The sequence below is a fragment of the Hemiscyllium ocellatum genome, chromosome 24 (assembly GCF_020745735.1).
Source record: "Hemiscyllium ocellatum isolate sHemOce1 chromosome 24, sHemOce1.pat.X.cur, whole genome shotgun sequence".
NCBI classification, from domain to species: Eukaryota; Metazoa; Chordata; class Chondrichthyes; order Orectolobiformes; family Hemiscylliidae; genus Hemiscyllium; species Hemiscyllium ocellatum.
The window spans coordinates 9,801,772-9,822,956 of record NC_083424.1 but is presented as its reverse complement, the minus strand read 5'-3'; the positions used below and the strand labels follow the sequence as shown (position 1 = coordinate 9,822,956).

The 21,185-nt window shown below is 40.4% G+C and overlaps 1 protein-coding gene across 3 annotated transcripts in view; it reads right to left on the bottom strand.

Moving 5' to 3' along the window:
- The window catches only part of pi4kab (phosphatidylinositol 4-kinase, catalytic, alpha b), a 166,941-nt gene that overhangs the window by 80,007 nt on the left and 65,749 nt on the right, over positions 1-21,185 (bottom strand). For all 3 annotated transcript variants that reach the window (XM_060843454.1, XM_060843455.1, XM_060843456.1), the window contains 8 exons: positions 9,374-9,482; positions 6,958-7,094; positions 4,862-4,995; positions 4,685-4,767; positions 2,513-2,583; positions 2,275-2,399; positions 449-530; positions 277-360 (listed from right to left, as the gene is read on the bottom strand). In XM_060843454.1, coding sequence (XP_060699437.1) covers positions 277-360; positions 449-530; positions 2,275-2,399; positions 2,513-2,583; positions 4,685-4,767; positions 4,862-4,995; positions 6,958-7,094; positions 9,374-9,482 — 825 coding nt within the window. The remainder of the gene's footprint in view (positions 1-276; positions 361-448; positions 531-2,274; positions 2,400-2,512; positions 2,584-4,684; positions 4,768-4,861; positions 4,996-6,957; positions 7,095-9,373; positions 9,483-21,185) is intronic.

The following is a 21,185-nucleotide window of genomic DNA, read 5'->3' as shown; positions in this document are numbered from 1 at the left end:
GCAATCTGGTCATTCCTGGTGTTAGTCTAACAAACCTACTCTGACTGCTTTCAACGCATTGCTGTCCTTCTTAGTACAGTACACCGGAGCCCAAATGTTTTTCTTTGGGAGTGGGAAGGACAAGAGGAGATGGGAAATGGAGAGAAAAGTTCATACAGTTGAACTAATCAAATAAATAATAGATCAGTTTACAGGCTGCCCAGCGGAAAAAACCAAATCATTTTTATTTCAGCATCAGACAAACATTTATACATTGAAAATGAAAGATAAGAGTACCTCTCTGGCTTCATAGGTATCAGGAACAGTGATTCTGTAAGGGGTATCGAGTATATCATAATAAGGCTGATCCTTGTGGATGTCCTGCAAAGCAAACATTTATCTAATCTCATTATCTCTTATTGTCAGAACATTCTTCTGTGTGGTGAGCTTTGTTGACTAAAGTCCTTACCGCACTGAGGGAAAGAGAAAGTGTCTGAAGAATATCCAGCATTGTTTTTAGCACAGTACCACTCCATAACAAATGTGGGAATCTGAAATCAATAACAACAAAATAGAAAGATAACTTTAAAAGGAGAAAGGGAACAACAGAATTTATGCAATGCCTTTTCAACCTGTAGTTACTTTATCATACCACTAGGTGAAAAGATTGAACCTAGTCTGCAACCATCATGAACATACATGTAGACAGTAAATTTTACTCTCTTCAAATATACCCCCTTCCATTAAAAATTCTGTTTCTGGCTTAGATACCACAGATGTTATGAGACAGCCCACAGATGATATGGGACAAAGTCAGATAAAACAGCAGGATGCTGATCAGCAGGCTTGGCACATTTGGAGTCTTACTTAAGGACTGAATACCCACTACTCAATTCCAACGCTCCTGACTTCAAAATCTGTCACATTATTGCAGGTACCAGGGTCAGTTTTGCTTCTCAACCTATGCTCTTCACTTCACCAAGGGAGATCGACTGTAGCTGTCAATACATTTATGAGTTACAATACAATACTTACTTTAAAACAGTGAATTGCTTGATACTAAATAGTTAATGGAATCACACGAAATGTACATCACCGACACAGGTCATCCAGCCCAGCACAGTGAATAACAGCATGCAAGCTTCTATCCATCCCTCTTCAATCTCATCCTAACAGCTTAATCTTCTTTGTCTTTCTCCCTCAGGCACTTGGGGGAGAAAGTGAGGTCTGCAGATGCTGGAGTATCAGAGATGAAAATGTGTTGCTGGAAAAGCGCAGCAGGTCAGGCAGCATCCAAGGAACAGGAAGGGCTTCCTGATGAAGGGCTTATGCCCGAAACGTCGAATCTCCTGCTCCTTGGATGCTGCCTGGCCTGCTGCGCTTTTCCAGCAACACATTTTCATCCCTCATGTACTTACCTACTTAACTTTTAAAAACAAAAACACTTGAAGTGAGCAATTGTCCTAAACGAAACAAGACTGGCAAATTAACAATGGAAAATGAGATGGTAAACTAATTGAATAAGTATGTTGCGTTGGTCTTCAGAACTAAGGATACAAGTTACAAACCAGAATTAAGTGTCAATCATGAAATGGGAGAAGGAACTCTAGAAAAGTAGAATCACCTGGGAATTCCCAACTAGCAAACTGTTTGAGGCACATGTCAATAAGCTTCCCACAGAGTCCTGATAGTTTTCACCTTATGGGCTTAAAAGAGGTGGCCAGAGAGATATTTGACGTACTGGTTTCAATTACGATGTGGAGGTGCCTGACAAAGGAGTAGCACTCCGAAAGCTCGTGTTTTAAAATAAACCTGTTGGATTGGAATCTAGTGGCGTGTGCCTTCTGACTTGGTTTCAATTCTTCAAAATTCACAATAGTCCAATTGATTGGAAAAGGCAGTGGAAGCAGTCTTTGAATAATTTTAAGGCAGGTGTATATGGAAACTTGATAAGCAATTAGGGTGAAAGGTTATTGGGACAAGGCACTAATGTGGAGATTAATCTCAGATCAGCCATAATCTTTGTGAATGGCCTACCACTCCTGGTCTTAATCCATAGGTTTATAAATGCAATTCAGTGATTGGAGCTTCACCTTGTTGTGGTGAATTCCATATTCCAATCACTCACTATGTACAGAGGCTTCTCATAATTGCCTTTTGGATTTATTAGTGTCCACCTTAAATACATGAGCCCTGGCTCTGATGTTACTCAGAACGTGTGTGTTGTTTTCAAAGCAGTCGTGCAACCAGTTACAAAATTTAAAATGAACAAAATAATCTCTTGGAAGGTCTTACTTATCTACCAAGCCAGACAAGAACTTGTCAGCAACCCTTCGAATCCTCTTGTGAATATGGTTGAAATTCACCAACAGGAATTGGGCATGTTTCTCCAGTTCTTCCTCATTTTCTTTCGTTTTGGGCTGAAGGGGGTAGAATCAAGGGGCTTCTTTGTAAAGATTTGCCAACACAGATTCTTGAAAAAGACTTCAAAATGGTAAGTAAAGACAACTGGTTAAACTAAAGCATATGGTACCTTGTCGGCCATAACGGAGAGAAAAACATCAAACACTTTATCGGCTACTGCAACCACACATTGCATCATTCCTGCAGAAAACAAGGCACAAAATAAATTACATTTCTTTACAAGAGACTCAAAAGAGGACGAACTTTCAGGCTGAGGAAAATGCTGGTTCGAAATTGAATCACTGCTTCCAAGTAAAAAATGAGGTCTGCAGATGCTGGAGATCACAGCTGAAAATGTGTTGCTGGTTAAAGCACAGCAGGTTAGGCAGCATCTCAGGAATAGGGAATTCGACGTTTCGAGCATAAGCCCTTCATCAGGGCTTATGCTCGAAACGTCGAATTCCCTATTCCTGAGATGCTGCCTAACCTGCTGTGCTTTAACCAGCAACACATTTTCACTGCTTCCAAGAGCATGCACAGGCATGAAGGATCAAATTGGTCTCTTTGCTGTTCATTTCTGTGACTTGGTGGAACAAGTCTTTGAATTTATTTAGCACCTTTCATGACCTCAGGGTATCCCAAAGTGCTTGAAGGCCAATACAGTACTTTTCAAGTGTAACGAGCATTATATCGGAGGAAAGGTCTTTAGCAGAGCTTGATCAGACAGACAGTGAGGAAAATCCAGCCCAAGGAAAAGCTGACCTGACTCTAAGTGAATTGAGATGGAATTTGGTTTGATTTATTCCTCCTGCTTTATTGAACAGGTGAATAGCTGAAAAGGTGTTAGGACAGTCAGATGCTGAGTTCTGATTCTGCAAGGTGACAAATTGTAAATTACATGGAAACTGACAAGTGCTTTTTTTTTTAACATCAGAGGCAATTCCATGACTTCAATTCTCCAGTAGAAGAATCAATTCACAAGTATTTGGACACTAAGGTCCAGGGAAAGAGGATTTTCGAAATCAGGAACAGCATTAAAAAAGGAAGCAGCAGTGAGTTTACAGGGGAGAAATTGACAAAGAGAATGCATGATTTTTTTATATGAAGGACACACAAATATAAGCGTCTGTACAACTATTTTTTTTCAACAGTACGCAAAGTGTGGATCTCAGATGATATGTTTACCTCTCATAGAAGTTGGTATGGACTAGGCCAGACCACTCAAAACATTCTGAAGCAGGCAGCTCAGACCATAAGTTTGCAATTTGTTTTGCTAAGTGTACAGCAAAATAACCCAGATTACGTTAGTGAGGTTAACTACTAGATCTTAAAATAGACAAAAACTTATTCACAAAATTACACAAAGAAACACAAAGAACAGAATAAAGAAACCCGACAGAACTCAACCTATCCAACTAGACTTAATCATGTTGTTCTGAACATAAACAACAATCCCAATAAACAAATTTCCTTTAAAAATCAGTATAAATGGCACACATGCTTACAGGTTGAAGTTAGGAGAGAGTTTCCACACAGCTCACTGTTGACCTTCTCACCACGTCATGACTGAAATAAAAACTGCTCAACTCAGCTACAGAGTTGACCACTCCCCTTTCATTATACAGATCACTTCTAAAACATGACCACCTTGGCCTGAATTCTCATCTGTTTATATATAAACAAAAGGCCTCTCAAAATCCTTTTCCTCTCTGTACCAGACTGATTGGAGTGCGAGACGGTTTATTACCCCTCTGAAAAGAAAATCAAGGACGGAGTCTCCTTGAGCCAAGGAACAGCTTTTAGAAAAAAAAGGGACTAGCTTTGTGACAAAGTCACACAGACTAGTCTTGTCTACTGTTGAATAAAGCTACTTAAAGCAGCAGGAATAAATCAAACCAAATTCCATCTCAGGTGTTAGCTCAATTCACTCAAAGAGAGACTCAGCGTATGAAGAACAAGGTGCTCTGAAGACAGGCTCAACAAGACAGGCTCATTGTTGCACTCTCAGATCCCAGTATTATGCTCATAGACATGGGGCAGTGGGAGCCAACTTTTTATTGCTAAATGCAAAAGGAAGTTATTGACAATACTAACTGAGCACAAGCCTACAGCAAAACTGAACTTTCAATCATCCCCTACAAAAGTAAAATAAATAAAATAAAATAATATATAAAACATTTTCAATGCTAGAAATCTGAAATAAGAATAAAGAAAAACACTCAAGGAGGTCTCTCAGCATCTGTGATGAAGTGTCAACCATTTGAAACGCTTTGTCTCTGCAGATTTGTGTTGATATGCTTACCTGCCTTATCCTTCTGAATAGCTTTGTCCTCTAAATATCGAAACATGACTTGAAATCGGTCCTGGTCTGTAGAGCGGGATACCCTGTAAACAACACGTTGTTCATTAGCAGTTATTCTGTGCAGTCTAACTGCAGAAAAAAGCGCTCATGCATTTTACACGATAAAGTTTCTCACACCTCATATACTCCAATCGGTAGACAGAGAGCAGATAGGTTGACATGGCAAAATCCAACTTGTTAATGAGGGCAGAGACTTCGGGGGGTGGATCCAGGAGATTTATGATGGTGCTTCTTAGTTCATTCAGTTCAGCCTAAGAATGATAAATAAATGTCATGCTCATTTCTCAATACTAATTTAATAGGTAATTTGAAAAGATACTAGAAGAATTGCAGTGAAAAAGGACAGTAGAGTACACACATGCTCCATTGTGTTCTAATCTAACACTTATATTCCTCACTTTTGAGTCTAAAGATCAAATTTTAAGGAGCTTGATCAATTATGGTGCCTGTGTATTTAGCTATTTTTTACACCACTTCCATAGCATGTCTACTTGGTTTGACCATAATCTCCCCTCAGTTCCTTCAAAGCAGAGATAATGATTACACGTTAGAAATGCCTAAAGTTCAAATGCTCTTGTCACTTCCAATTTCTACCAAACCCAACAAAGTTTAGGTACAACAACATACATGCCCCTCACAAAAGGACAGTCCCTTGTTCTATCTGAAATGACCATTTCTGAGGTGATTTCTTGTGTGGCATGCGAGTGACATGTGGCTGGTAATAAAGAGTGACAACTCAGTGGTACAGATAGATTGGTTTGAGGAATCTCTGATTTTAGAGGAAAAAAGTAGAAGTGCAAGGTGATGGGGACATGCACCACCACTGACTTTAAAACAGAAAATGCTGAACTTTTGCAACATTCGACCATGTTTGTGAAACGTTTTTTTTTTAAAATTTGCATCTCAATTTGAATATTTTTACCAAGTGACAATCGAACATTTACTGAATTGAATATAAAGTGTGTACTGTCACCATGCACAGTGCCATTTAAGAAAATATTTTCTCAACAAGCAACATAACTTGTACAGCTTGCTCCAAGAGCAGATGACATTGGGATGGAGGGAAATTAAAAACAAGATATAAAAGAATTTCTTGACATTTTTAAGACTCGCAGCAGTGGCATTTCAAAACATCTCCTGAATGTTTTCATCATTGCTAGTTACCATGTAAGGTATGTTCTGAGGGAGTTGATGCTTGTCTCTTGTTTTCTGAAAGAGAATTACTGGCTACTGCATAATTAGAGTCAAAGCATGCAAGGAAGCCATTCAGCCTATCATGTCCCTGCTGGCTCTTTGAAAGAATTATCCAGCTTGATCGACACCCCTGCTTTTAAATACCACCCTCCTTATGAAGTCTATATCCAATTTCTTTTGAAAATTTACTTTTTCCCATTTTTTATTTGAAGAAAATGACCTATTGCTCACCAGTTACTAAGGCAGAGGACTGTTTAAGAGTTTCAACAAAAAATATCAGAGTCATTCTGACACATTCCAAAATTCAAAGAGGCCAGAGCATCCTTTGTGTGTCATGTATGGCTCAGTGGATAGCACTCTCTCATTCCAGTCAGAATGTGAGAATTCAAGCCCTAATGCACAGCCTTAAGACTAAAACCTGACAGCGCACCCTGGTGCAGTACTGAAGGAAATTGAGGATCAGATTAAGCTTTAAACGGACAGAATGTCTACTTTGTCAAGTAGATCTTGCTATTTGGAATTGGCTGCTCATTTCCTACATTGTAACAGTGTCTGGGGTCCACAGCTCAAAAAGTACTTCGTTGCCTGTAAGGAATGCCCTGAGATCATGAAAAAGGCACACACAGGAACTTTTATTTCTTTTTGTGAGTTTCTGCCATTCTTTTTCTGCATTTTCATAGATGTTTGTTGCAGAGTAACTTTAAACTAGGACCTAGGCTTATTACACTGAAGCCTCTTCTTTCCCACCACATGTAACATATCAATCCAGATTGGCTGCTGCCCTTCACATTGACCTCAACATGCTACAACTAAAAGCTGTGGTCTTTTGTCTGCTAAATTTCACTCTCCTCCCTTGTGGTTTCCTGAATCACTTACCCAGCAGCTGAGCCAAGAGTGAAACTTTCAGAGAGAGAATCTTCACCCTATGCAGCCATCAAGTACACACTGATGCTGAATCACAATGTCCGAGACTCGCAAATATTTTGTTTCAGTCACTGGAAAAATGTGGGTGTTCTTACCGGAGAAACAGTGTCATTCTTCAGGGCAGAGTTATACTGCAGTTCTGAACGTAATGGCTCTCCTCCAGGAAAGGTGAGCAGTGGGGACTTGGTGGCTATTTCACACACTCCCTCATACCACTCCTCTGGCCATAGGCCTGCAGGAATGCAGAAATACATCATTATCAATTGGAAATATTGGTTTTAGTGAAAACAACCTGGGGCAATGTCAGAGAAACGCTAAGTGAGGTATTACGGCTTCCGACATTAAACAGTATTAGAAAGCGCTAAATGACAACAGTGCACAAAATCAAACTGGATAACATGGATTAACTGGATTAACACACAGTCAAATCTTATGATCAGTAATGATTCATTATTTGTAATTCAGACATGCATTTTTGAAAAGAATTATTTAATTTCTCCCTCATCACTGGTGTTCCTATCTAATCTAAGCCTCTGTGAGCAAATTCTGCACACATGAAGTTTATTTGTACATACTTTAAAATGTTTAAATTAACTTTGAAAGAAAGTGCGATGCCTTTAGTTAACAGGGTGAGTTACAAAATGTGCAAGTAAAGTTGCCATAACCCTACAGCCCCATAGGGATGTTCCCTCAATAGAGTGAGAGATGACTGTTGGTGGTTTAAGTTGAGGGTAACCATGCTTCAAGCAAGGGGAGAGGTTGAGAAAGAGTCTCCTTCATCATAACAACAGCCAGAGCAGGAAGTGAACTCATGCATCATTCTGCATCACAAACCAGCCATTCAGTAAACTGACAGAAAGCAGGGACTGCAGACGCTGGAGATCAGAGTTGAGAATGTATTGCTGGAAAAGCACAGCAGGTCAGGCAGCATCTGAGGGGCAGGAGAATCTGGGTTGCGGCTGAGAGATAAATGGGGGGGGTGGAGTTTGGGGAGAGGTTGCTAAAAAAGCATTAGAAGGATGAAGGTGAGGGAAAAGGTGATAGGTCAAAGGGGGGAGGTCCGGAGGGCAGTACCACCTTGGGATATGTGTGCGCGTGTGTGTGTGCGCGTGTGTAGGTGGTGAATGAGGAAGCTGTTGAAATCCACGTTTATCCAGTGTGGTTACAGAATCCCAAGACAGAATATGAGGTGTTCCTCCTCCAGGCGTCAGGTGGTAACAGTTTGGCGGTGGAGGAAGCTCAGTAAACTGATCCAGTATAACCATATATGCCGGGTCATTTTTGCCAAATAAGATTGTGCCCATACAAACTTGAAGAGCTTTCCAAACTACTTAATAAAATCTTTCAGATATTTATCACGGATTCACTAAAGTCTGAAAGTTTCAGAGTTTCATGATTGCTGAAATACAGCAAGTTCCATGACGTATTTTGACTGACTCAAGGGAGGGGAAGAAAAGAGAATGATAGAAAAAGAAATGAAATGAGAGAAAAAAAAAGGAGTGCAGTGAAACACATTAATAAGGGATTTAGACTTTTCATAAGTTCAACACCTAAATTCCATACACATTAACGAAGTTCACAAGTCCACAGCAGTAACATGACGAGTGATTTATCCTTAGGCTCTCAGAAACATTGTTCCACAGTTTAGAGATGTTCAGCACCCATTCGCAACTCCCTCAATACTGAAGCAGACCAAATCCATAGAAAGCAAGATCTGGACAATATCTAAATTTGAGTTAATAAATGTCAAGTAACACAATATCATACAAGTGCCAGATAATGACAATCACAACAAGACAGAATCCAACCACTGCCATATGACATTCAGTGGTATCACCATCACTGTAACCCCAATATCAATACCCTGGGATTATTGTTGACTAGAAACTGAATTGGATCAGCCATGTAAATGCTGTGGCTACAAAACAGGTCAAATTCTGAATTCTGTTGTGTGTAACTTGCCTCCTGATCCCTCAAAACCTGTTATCAAGTCAGGAGCGTGACAGAATACTCTCCACGAGTTTGGATAGCCTGGTGGCCTCTTGTCAATTTGAATACTTAAGGAAGATGCCTGCACCATCTTAAGAGTTAAAATGGATCGATTTTAGCATTAGCTCAAAACTTTAGAAGAAGTGTTGATAATCTTGTTAAAAAGCGAAATCGATGACTTCTCACACTGGCTCAAACACCTTCTCAAATGTTACTCTTTAAAATTATTAATCTGATCAAAATGATTATTTGTTTTTGTGGTTCAGCGATAAAAAGCCATGCTCATAGACACTTTTGTGTGCGCTAATCTGTGTTGCTGGTCCTTACTAGCACACAGCTGGAAGCACTTCTCCCTCAGGATACCCAAATTCTCACCACAGGGATTGTGTTAGGACTTTGCGGAGATTTATTCAATGTCAGCTGCAAGCAAAAATCCGAACAGTTGCTTCTTGGAATTTCACCAAACTAGAATCTTCATTTCAACCATGTCATAACACAGTATGTTATCATTCTCTCGGGTACCTGAGCCTTCCACGGCAAATCCCATCACAACTGAATAGAGCCAGAAGTCTCGGAACAGCTTCTGAAGCCTGGGTTTTGCATCTTTGATTGGAGGGAGCCGTCTTGTCAGCTGCAAAACAGAAATCACATAACCAGAAGTTCCACTAAACCCACTTGTCTGAACACACAAATCATTCTGAAATCTTCAGTCAGGAGGTTTGCAGGTAGTCTGAGAAGGAAAACGGTTAAACAGTATGAGTCTAAGTCTAAGTCTATCTGTGCCCCCCTTTCTCTCAAACTCAGTAAGCTTCCAATTGGATGGTCTTCATTTAGCTTCCAACAGCAACTGAACATGTATCAAAGTTTAATCCATGTCCCCAACACCATCCTCACAAACCCATAAAGAGATACAGAAGTTGGTCAAGTGTATTTTACCATTCAATGAGCTGATAAACCTCAACTCCACTTTCCTGCCTCAGCCACTAATCCTTGAGTTTTTTCACTGATTTCTAACCGCTTATCTCAAACTTGAATCATCTTCAAGAGTTAGCCTCCACAGCTTTCTGTGGTAAATAATTCCACAGATTAACTACCCTCTCTGAGAAAAAATATTCCTCATCTGTTTTACATGGGCAACCTCTTATTTTGAGGTTATGCCCTCTGGCCCTAGATTGTCTCACAAAGGGAAACGGCTTCTCCATATCTACCCCATCAAGCCCCTTAAGAAACCTATATACTTCAGTTAGGTCTCTTATCATTCTTCAGAATACAGGCCTAACCTATTCAAACACTCCTTGTGAGAAAATCCCTGCATATCCTGAATCAACCTAGTGAACCTCATGTGGAATGTTTCCAATGCCAGCAAATGTTTTTGAGATAGGGTTAGAGTTGCAGCATTCCAGCTATGGGGTCTGACTAGTGCCTGATATAGCTTTAGCAAGACCCTCCTATTCTTATACTCCATTCCCTCTGAAATGAAGACCAACATTCCATTTGCCTGCCCGATTACCCATGAATTTGGATACACAAGGACCCCCAAATCCTTCTGGGCTGCAGACTCCAGTAGTCTTTCACTATTTAAATAATATTCAGTTCCTCTATTCTTCCAGGCAAAGTGCAAAACTTCACACTTCCCTCATGACAGTCCATCTGCCAAGTTTTTCCCACTCAAACTGTCTATATTCCTTTGTGTGACTGTGTCCCCTCCTCACCACCTACTTTTGCAACATCTGTAAACTTGGTGACAGTACGTTTAGCTCTATAATCAAAGTTACTAATTCATATTGTAAATATTTTTTCTCTCAAATTGATTCCTGTGGCATTCCACTAATTAAAAGATTGCCATCTCAAAATGTCCTCCTCATCCCAATTTACTATCTTCTACATGAGCAGTACCTTATCTGAGGCATTTTTATGTTACATCTACCTACTTTCTTTGTCTATCCGGCTTGTTACCTCAAGAACTGCAATAGGTTTGGCAGGAATGATTTCCCTTCATGAAACTATTCTGACTCTGCTTGATGATATCATATATATACATATAAAAATCGTTCTGCTATTGCATCTTTTATAATCAATTCTAATACCTTGCCAACGACAGATATTAAGCTAACTGGTCTATATCTACCTGTTTTGTGCCTCCTTTCCTTTTTGAATGATGATGATATGTTGGTACTTTGCAAATCCTCTAGGACTTGGATTGTTGGAAGATTATGACGAGTATATCCACCATCTTGACAGCTACTTCCTTTGAAATCCCAGGATGCAACGCCTCAGATCCAGAGGACTGATCAACCTTTAGCCTAATTCGTTTCCCTAGTATTTTTTCTCATGTGTCACTGAGTGTTCAGCTTCCTCACCCCCTTTTGCCCCTTGATTATTTACTATTATTGTAATACTAGCAATGACTTTGACAGAAGACTGATGTGAAATATTTATTCAACTCTTTTACTTAGACAATTCTTGGTTCTTTATTACTTACCAGCCTCATTCTCTAATATAGGAGAAAGTGAGGATTGCAGATGCTGGAATTCAGAGTTGGGAGTGTGGTGCTGGAAAAGCACAGCAGGTCAGGCAGCATCCGAGGAGCATGGCCCTTCAATATTTTGGGCAAGGGCCCTTCATGAGAACTTCATCATCATTCTCTAAAATGTTAACTTTCTTGTCTATTTAAAGAAGCTCTTACTGTCCATCTTTATTTTTTTTAATTCATTCATGGGATGAGGGTGTCATTGACTACGCAGCATTTAATAACCATCTAGTTACCCAGAGGGCAGTTAAGAGTCAACCATATTGCTGCTGGTCTGGAGTCACATGTAGGCCAGACTGGGTAAGGATGGCAGTTTCCTCCCTTAAAGGACATTAGTGAACCAGATGGGTTTTTTCGAACAATCAGCAATGGATTCATTGTCATCATTAGACTCTTCATTCAATGTTTTCTTTCATTGATTTCAAACTCTACCATCTGCCATGGCAGGATTTGAACCTGGTTCCCCAGATTTTTCATTAGCCTTTGACACATCTGAACAGGTGTCTCATTTTGAATTTGAAAAAGGGAGATCTCACTGAAAGCAAAATCTTCCCATCTGCTAAGCCTGAAAGTTGGAGCTTCCAGAAGGGAAATCCACAATCTACAAAATCTGATGGTTCTTCCAGCAATAAAGCAGCTGATTGGCTGCCAATAGCTTTTCTGACAAACTAGAATGTCCCATCTGCCTGGATTTGCTGGCCAATCAGAGGCTGGAATATCTAAGTGCCAGAGGCCCCAGCAGCTGCTGAGAGGATCCTCTCCCAGACTCGCAGGATGGGAAATCACCTTTGGGAATGGCGAGTGCTGTTTTAGTGAATGGGCTGGTGGGCTTGTTTCTGGGTTAGGTAATAGCAGGGAAACAGCTTTCAGATTCTCCTTAAATGAATCCTCTGTGCTATTTCCATATCCCATTTCGTAAGCATTCTCTGGGTAAAGAGATTTCTCTTTAATTCACTACTGGATATTTTTGGTTTATTTTATTATTCCTAATTTTGAATTTTCCACGCAACAGGAAACGTTTTCTCTACAAGTTTCCTCATCAAATCATCTCAGGATTGTGCATACCCACTTGGTCACTCAAAAGACATCTCTTTACTGCATCCTTTACTGGGTGAGCACTGGCGACTTTGGTTCGAGCTGCATGAGACGGAGCTCTGGGAACAGGAATAAACCTGGTGCCCATAGCACTACCTTGAAGACTGTGATCAGTGGTCAATATATCATGCCCTCCCTCCCAAAAGCAAGTAGAGATCATGGTGGGTAGGCTGATAACAAGGTTGACTGAGTTGACAGGATTATTCATGCAGCAAGTCAAAAATAGCTTCAGCGTAAACATCTTTTTGATCAATCTGCCCACTTATCCATGTGCTCCATCTGCCTTCCTACATATGCCTAGGTCAGGTACATTAGAGTAGCATTCCTATTAGTGCTGCATTCATGACAACTTCTGCAGCTGGAAGTCTGTTCACCTCAAGTGATGTTTCAATTGTCTCTTTAATCTTTATCTTCAATGCTTTCTTCCTTCTCAATCTCAATCATGGATCTACCAAACCTTGCTGTTCCTATCTGCACATCTGCCACATACAAATACACACACAATTTGGTTCTCTACTTGTCCACGTTACCTTACTTGCTTTAAACAATTTATACTGGTCATTGCTTAATTGCACTTGGCAGCCAACCAACCACAAACTTTACATTTTGTTTTTCTCATCTCCTAACCCTATCTCTGTTTTTGCCTGAAATCTGTTATAACTAAAATAAGATCAGAGAAGTAAGATGATGTGAGCTATTGGGAGAGGCTGAATAGACTGGGGCTGTTTTCCCTGGAGCGACAGAGACGGAGGGGTGACCTTACAGAGGTTGATAAAATCATGAGGGGCATGGATAGGGTAAACAGACAGGGTTTTTTTACCCTGGAGTGGGGGAAGTCCAATACTAGAGAGCATAGGTTTAGGGTGAGAGGGGAAACATTTAAAATGGACTTAAGGTGCAGTTTTTTCACACAGGGAGTGGTGCGTAGATGGAATGAGCTAACAGAGGAAGTGGTAGAAGCTGTTACAATTACAACATTTAAAAGGCATCTGGATGGGTATATGAATAGGAAGAGTTTAGAGGGATATTGGCCAAGTGCTGGCAAATGAGACTAGATTGGGTTAGGATATGTGGTCAGCATGACGAGTGGACTGAAGAGTTGAACAATCATTGACCTTGTTTGTCTCTCCACAGTGACTCAGTATTTTAAGCATTTTCTGTTTACATTAAAATGAACTGAACCCTTGACAGAAAAGAATCAGTTCTCAATCAATTACTTTGCTTTGAACCTGACTGGGGGCTCCATCTATTACTCAGGCAATCAACTAATTACATAAGTAGCATAGTGCAGCTCTAACCTAGCACCATGAAGTCTGACTAGAGTAATTTGGAATGATTCCATTGTAGTGTCTGTAGCTCAGAATGTTACAGTAGATGTAGCTGCTCAAGTAGTGACTTCAAGGAAACCACATCAAAATAATTTGTTGTTTGCTATGTGGGCTCAGGAGCAAATATAAACAGATTGGCAGTCACTTTTAAAATGCTTTGCACACAAGGTTGATGGAAAAGGTTTGGGAGAAAGTGACGAAAACTTGACAAACGGTAGCCTTGAAACCAACAATAAGTAGTTAACCTTATTAAAACAGAATTGTGAGGTTACATGACTTCAATAACTTTTTCTTTCAGGACAACATTCTCTTCCCTATTTTCTCCTGAAACCTTCTGGCTTCCAGTTGTTTACGTAAATGATCAAATGACCAAGGGCAACAAATGTTGGCAGGCTGATGAACTGCAGGGCACATCACAATCAAGCTCAATCTATCTTCACCTGATATCACGGTGCCGAATCTTCCAGCAGGGGTTACTGAAGCACAGGGGCAGGAACCAGTCCAGAATTTCAAACTCCTAGCTTAAAAGGTCCCGAGACTAACATTCAGCCAAGTTAAATTGCAGAAGTATGTTCAAGTGAAAAATACACACTGGGATATATACATCAACTCAAATCCACAAGAATAGTCTTGCCCAACGGGAATATTACATATCCTGAAGTGTTTGATTTGGTTTGTTTGCTTTCTCATTGATCAATGAACCGGGGACATTAGGTCAGATCTTTAAGAGCAAAGCTTTTGAAAAACACACAACCTTTTGATTTCAACAGCACAAGTCTGCTCTCCTATATCGTCCCACAGGTAAGCCCATTCAAACATTTTAAATTAAGACCAACTGATTTAGATTACAAACACACATGTCAAAAGTGGTGATAGTTTATTGAGGAGCCTGTGCATTTTATTAGAAAAAACATGTACATTTTACTGTAAAGTTTAATTCAGAAAAGTGTTCTTTTGGGCATAAGAGTGATCGCAAATGGTTTCAATATTCATGAGCAGAAATAGATTCAGAAAAAAATGCACAAGGAACTTTTTTTTAAATTCAGGATTTTAAAAAGAAAATAGCAAAATTATTGGGTAACAGGTCACGTAGACCAGAACTAGCATGTCCTTTGTGTTGTACATTCTAACAAATATAATCAGGGATTGTCACAAATCACCCTCTAATAAATCAACAATTATGGGATTAAAAATTAATCCTTTCCAAGTGAGAATGGAAAAATACGATTTTTACAACTGCTTTCAAAAATTTCTTCATCTTTCACAATGCACATCATGCACACATGCCAAGGTAACAACTGGGTAATACATTCTAATGCATTACCATCCTGCAAGTGTGCCAAGATATGTTTAATTTGACTGTGCCTTTAAGGTTATAAAGGTGAAGTGAATATCCTTTGTTGAAGGACAAACAGATGTTGTAGGAATTAAAGCTTCCAAGATGAATTGTGCCTCAAAAACAATGTTTGAAAAACTCCAGCTCTTCACTTTGAGGAAAGCAAAATCAGAACAGACTAGAGGGAAACAAACAGCTTTTCCTTTCTCTTTCATACCTTTAAAATAATATATTTTAAAATCTCATTTGTTTATTGACGGGTCCTTATTGTTCAGTTTAATTACTGGGAAGAATTACTGGTTTACAAATGTATTCAAGATAACACAATTGTGCCTCAATTTAATTGCATGTGATGCAAATTGATTATACTATCTGGTGTCAACTGCAGCTGAGATGGCCACACACTCAGCTCTGAGTCAGAAGGTTATGGGTTAAGTTGCACTGCAGGACTTCAGCACAAAAATCAAGGCCAATATTCCAGTGCAGTACTGAGGGACTGTTACACTGAAAGAAATGTGGTTACGATGAGATGTTCAACAGAAGTTTTATCTGTTCTCAATTGGCCATCCAACATCCAAATTCCCCTCTGGGCAATTAGGGATGAGCAATAAATGCTGCCTAACCAAGAACACCCTCATCCTGTGAATGAATAAAGAAAAAAATAAAGCTAATTGGGCACAAGAAGAAAACAAATGTCTACTTAACTGTTCTTTATGATATTGATTGAGGAATGAATGTTGATTGGGATGGTATAGGAATTTGTTGCTTTTCTAAAATCGACATGATGCGATCTTTTACACACCAGGTAATAGGTTATTTGGAAGTAAAAGCTTTTGGAGCGCTGCTCCTTCCATCACGTAGCTGTGGAGCAGGAGCATGAGACACATACTTTATTGCAAAAGATCTCAGTGTTATAAAACTGAAATGATTTTTTAAACAAACCTAGATTGTTGTTAATTCTTTCTTCTTTTAGAATGGGTTGCATGTTTCGATTCATTAATAGGTAAATCCCAGAACTCCTTTCAAGTTAGATTCCTGCAATAATTTAAGGTTTTATAAAACAAAAGTGACATCTCAGCTCAGACAATGCATTAAAGGTGTGAGGTTAGATTCTGCCTGTATCCCAATCTGGAGTCAGACTGGTTCTATTTCCAAAGTGGATTAACTGCTTGCATTGACTGCCTGCAGATTGCCTGCAATTACACTTCTGCAAATGCAAATTCACCCCATAGATTATGTGCATGACAGAGAATGTGTATGAGGGAGGGTCTGCATGTGTGTGCGCACATTGTGTAGTGGAACATGAAACCAAGGTCCCAGCTGAGGCCATCCTGACGAGTACTGAACTTGGCTATCAACCTCTGCTCGGCCACTGTGTTGTTGCCTGTCCAGAAGTCTGCCTTGGAGAATGGTCACCCGGAATCTAAGGCCAAATGTCCCTGACCGGGAGGGAACATCCCTGTCTGGCGATAGTTACTCACACTCTCACGCAGACCCTCTCTCATTACGCACTCTCTCGCAGACACACACACCCCTTACATATACACCCTCTCACAGGGTTATACTTCGTCATACTCTCGCACACATGCAAACACGCTCTCTCACTCACACACACACACACACACACACATACATATATATATAAATCTATGGGGTGAATTTGCATTTGCAGAATTGTAATTGTAAATACATTCTATTTTGTTCGTAAAACCTTACATTATCTTGAGAATGTGACTTAAAAGTAGTTCTTGGATTTACATATTAAATGAACCCAAAACCTGCAATCCAATCTAAAAAGATGAAAGACTTATCTGCAATCTAGGTTTGTTCAATGTATGATTTCAGTTGCATGACACAGATCTTTTGCTTTAAACTCGGTCTCTTATGGTGCTACTCCACAGCTACCTGTGGAGCACTTCGAAAGCTTGTACTTCCAAATAAACCTGTTGGACTGTAACCTAGTGTTGCGTGATTTTTAAATTGTCAATTAGATTCCCTTCATTGTAAGGTTAGTAGTAATTTGCTGATGATTACATAATGTTCAGCACCATTCACTCCTCTCAGACTGAAGCATCTCACATTCAAACCCAACAAGTTCTGGACATTAGCCAGACTTCAGCTGAAAACTGGCAAGTATCATTTGCGTCTGGCAAATGTCAGGCAATGACCATCTCCAATAAGAGATAATCTAACCACCACCCCTTGACATTCAATGATGTTATCATCACTGAAGCCCCCCACTGTCAACATTCTGGGGCTACCATTGACCAGATACTCAAGGAGAGTCACCACATAAACAGTGGCTACAAGAGCAAGTCAGAGGCCAGGAATAGTGCAGTGAATAACATACCAACTGACTCCCCAAACCCTTGCCCATCATCTACAAAGGCACAAGTCAGGAGTGTGACACTGGATGGGTGCAGCTCTCACAACTCTCAAGCTGACACCATCCTGGACAAAGCTGCCTGCTTGTTGGCCCATCCACAAGCATCCATCTCTTCTGCCATCATCACTCAGCAGCTGCAACAATGTGTACTATCGACAAGATGCACTGCAGATATCGAAAGATTCTCAGAGAGCACCTTCCAAACCCACAATCACTTCTATCTAGAAGGACAAGGGCAGCAGATGCAGATGGTGGTGCTCCAATGTAAGGTCCGCTTCATCACCTACTTTTATTCAAAATCTGGGACTTGCCTTGCTAACGGCATTGTGGGTCTACTGAAAATGCATGTACTGCACCAGGTGAAGAAGGCAGCTCACCACCACTTTCTCGAGGGCAACTATGGACAAGCAATAAATGCTGGCCCAGCCAATGAATAAGTGTAATGAGGTTTGAACTCAAAACCTTGCAACTGCAAGGTAAGAAAGACCCCACTGTGGCAGGTTGACACTTGGTAAATTGACATCTTCCAGAAGTTGGAGGAGAAAGTGAGGACTGCAGATGCTGGAGATCTGCAGAGCTGAAAATGTGTTGCTGGAAAAGTGCAGGAGGTCAGGCAGCATCCAAAGAGCAGGAGAGTTGACGTTTCAAGCATGAGCCCAAAGGACTCTGTGACTGCGGTTTCCTGAAGAAGGGCTCATGCCCAAAATGTCAACTCTCCTGCTCCTTGGATGCTGCCTGACCTGCTGCGTTTTTCCAGCAACACATTTTCAGCACATCTTCCAGAAGTTGCAGCTTTGTTGCAAACATCTCTAAAAAAATTGCTGAAGTTAAATTTTAAATTTCAGATCTTCATGGTTGGCATTTTGTGCAGATGGGGAAATAAACTGAGGGCAAGAACACATTTTATTCACATTCAAAATAGCAGTTGGGTAAAGAGTAAACTAGAGCTCTGTTTTGATGGTTTTCAGTTTGTGTTTGCATGGGTATCTGTCTGCATCTCTCAAATCAAATGAAATTAACTCATTAGAATCTCTGCCAATAAATTTTATCCTGTACACTTTCAACTCCTAATTTAAAAAACATTAAAACAATTAGAGGATTTGTTATGGCTTCAAATTTAACTTCTTTCCTGAAAACTGACTAGATTTTGAGTAAAGGTATTCAACAGTTTCTCTCAATGAGTTTGATATGGTTTCTGAAATTGATAAAACAAACGCTGAAGCAGGTGGTCCCCAACTAACTGTTGCATTTTTGTAATTTCTTAGTATTACAGGAAACACCACCCAAAGTTTATTGAGAGAAAGATTTTCTTCAAGTAAGTTTAAAGAACAGGTAAGCACACACTTAGTTAAAAAAAAAGTTCAGGTCAGTTGATGCAACAATGCTGAAGCATCCTGGAAATTTAGATGTGAAGCACAAGCTCAGACTGGACTTGAAGTCTCAAATCCAGGCAAAACTTTAAGAGTGCTTGAGGGCATCATTTTGAACAAAGCACTAAAATGGTCAGAGTACTGAGTACAGGAGTTGGCAGGTCATGTTGCGGCTGTACAGGACATGAGTTAGACCACTGTTAGAATATTGCGTGCAATTCTGGACTCCTTCCTATCGGAAAGATGTTGTAAAACTTGAAAGGGTTCAGAAAAGATTTATAAGGATGTTACCAGGACTGGAGGATTTGAGCTATCGGGAGAGGCTGAACAGTCTGGGGCTGTTTTCCATGGAGCATCGGAGGTTGAGGGGTGACCTTATAGAGGTTTATAAAGTCATGAGGGGCATGGAGAGACAAAGTCTTTTCCCTGAGGTGGGGGAGTCCAGAACTAGACAGAATAGGTTTAGGGTGAGAGGGGAAAGGTATAAAAGAGACCTAAGGGGCAACTTTTTCACAAAGAGGGTGTGCATGTATGGAATGGGCTGCCAGAGGAAATTGTGGAGGCAAGTACAATAGCCACATTTAAAAGGATGGATACATGAATAGGAGGGGTTTAGAGGGATATGGGCCAGGTGCTGGCAGGTGGGACTAGATTGGGTTAGGATATCTGGTCAGCATGGACGGGTTGGATTGAAGGGTCTGTTTCCGCGCTGCACGTTTCCATGACACTATATACTATAAACAAGAGAAAACTGATCAACCTACAGTTGAGATTGTGGGTTGTTTTCCAGAACTTTTAAACCTTCTTTGATACTGAAACCGCAGTCAGAGAGTAAAGGGCATATGTTTCCCTCTGGAAAGCACTTGGAAGCAATGTGCAGGGGGTGGATGGTGATGGTTAATGATAAAGCCCTTGATCTCGGTGCAGTGAGAAACATTTCAAAGGACTTCTGAACAAGACGTGCATGCAGGCAAGAATTTTCATATTATATATAATTTGCCAGTTGAGAATTCTTAGGGAGTTTCATGTAATTAAAGGCAACTTGCTGCCAGTCCGACATGATCAGAATTATCACTGCACTTAACCACAACACTCCACTGAACTTTTACAAATGGAGAGATAAAAAAAAGCATTTTTCTCTATTCATGATAGCAGTCATTATCAGTTAGTAGCGAAGTAGGTTACAAATGATAATTTTAGAAGCATCATTGTAAGATTAAAAAACTCCAATTCGTCAGATGGATCAGATCAAAATTCCACAATGTGGTCTAACATCCAAAAGGTAACTAACTCTTAAGAAGTTTTGACATATTTTACCATTTTCTCCAAATAATTGAATGCAGTTAAGGTATTCATAAGCAAGCCAGATAATAGGTAAAGTCTCCATAATCCCACAGAACCAGAGAGAAATAACTGGTGATGGTTAAACCCAAGGGTCACTGCACCTCAGGCGATGGAACAGGTCGAGAAGCTGGGACCCCTAATGACCTCAGCCAGTATATGGCTGTCGGTATCAGTCACGCTGCATGACAAACTAGACATCCACCCAACTGAGCTAACCAACCCCTCTGCTTATTAATAACCAGTGAAACAGTACATTGCTAAACATAACATACCATGATGTCAACCCCAGAATGTGTCAACTCCCAACTGTCACTCCGCACTTAACTTTTCTGCACTAGAACAAATCTCCACATTTCTGTAATCCTGGCCTCTTCAGAAATGCAGCACACCCCTTACATTCAACAGTTCTCTTGTAGTGCAGGACAGTGAGGAAAGTCAAAGATACTGCAACATTTTAGGGACTGGTAGCTTATTTTAAGAGTTTAAATATCTAAATCTTAAGCTAACTGTGTTATTTTCAGCTATGTTTCACAGCTGAAAACATGTTAAAATATACTATGTACTATCGTAGAGTTCCCTTGGCTTGCTTTTCTTTACTGGCAACCTTCCCCAAAATCCCTGATAATGCACTCCCCTCTTCATGCTCAAGTGTGGTCAACACCGATAGCCCTCTAACTCATCTTCCTCCTTCATCCCACACAAGTGTTCTTCCTTTCTTACCTACAGTGTCTTTCCCCATTTCTCTGAACACATATGCCTCCCACACTCATTCCATAAGAAAGCACGACCACACCCCACCTACCCCTACCCCCAGCAATGCCAGCTCTCTTGTCAGCCAGACCAGACCGAGAGATCCCAAGGGGTTGAAACTGACTGGGACAGAGGAAGCAGGTGAAATGGAGGAGGAGCAAACAGTACGAATGGTGGGTTGGGGGTGGTCTGCGG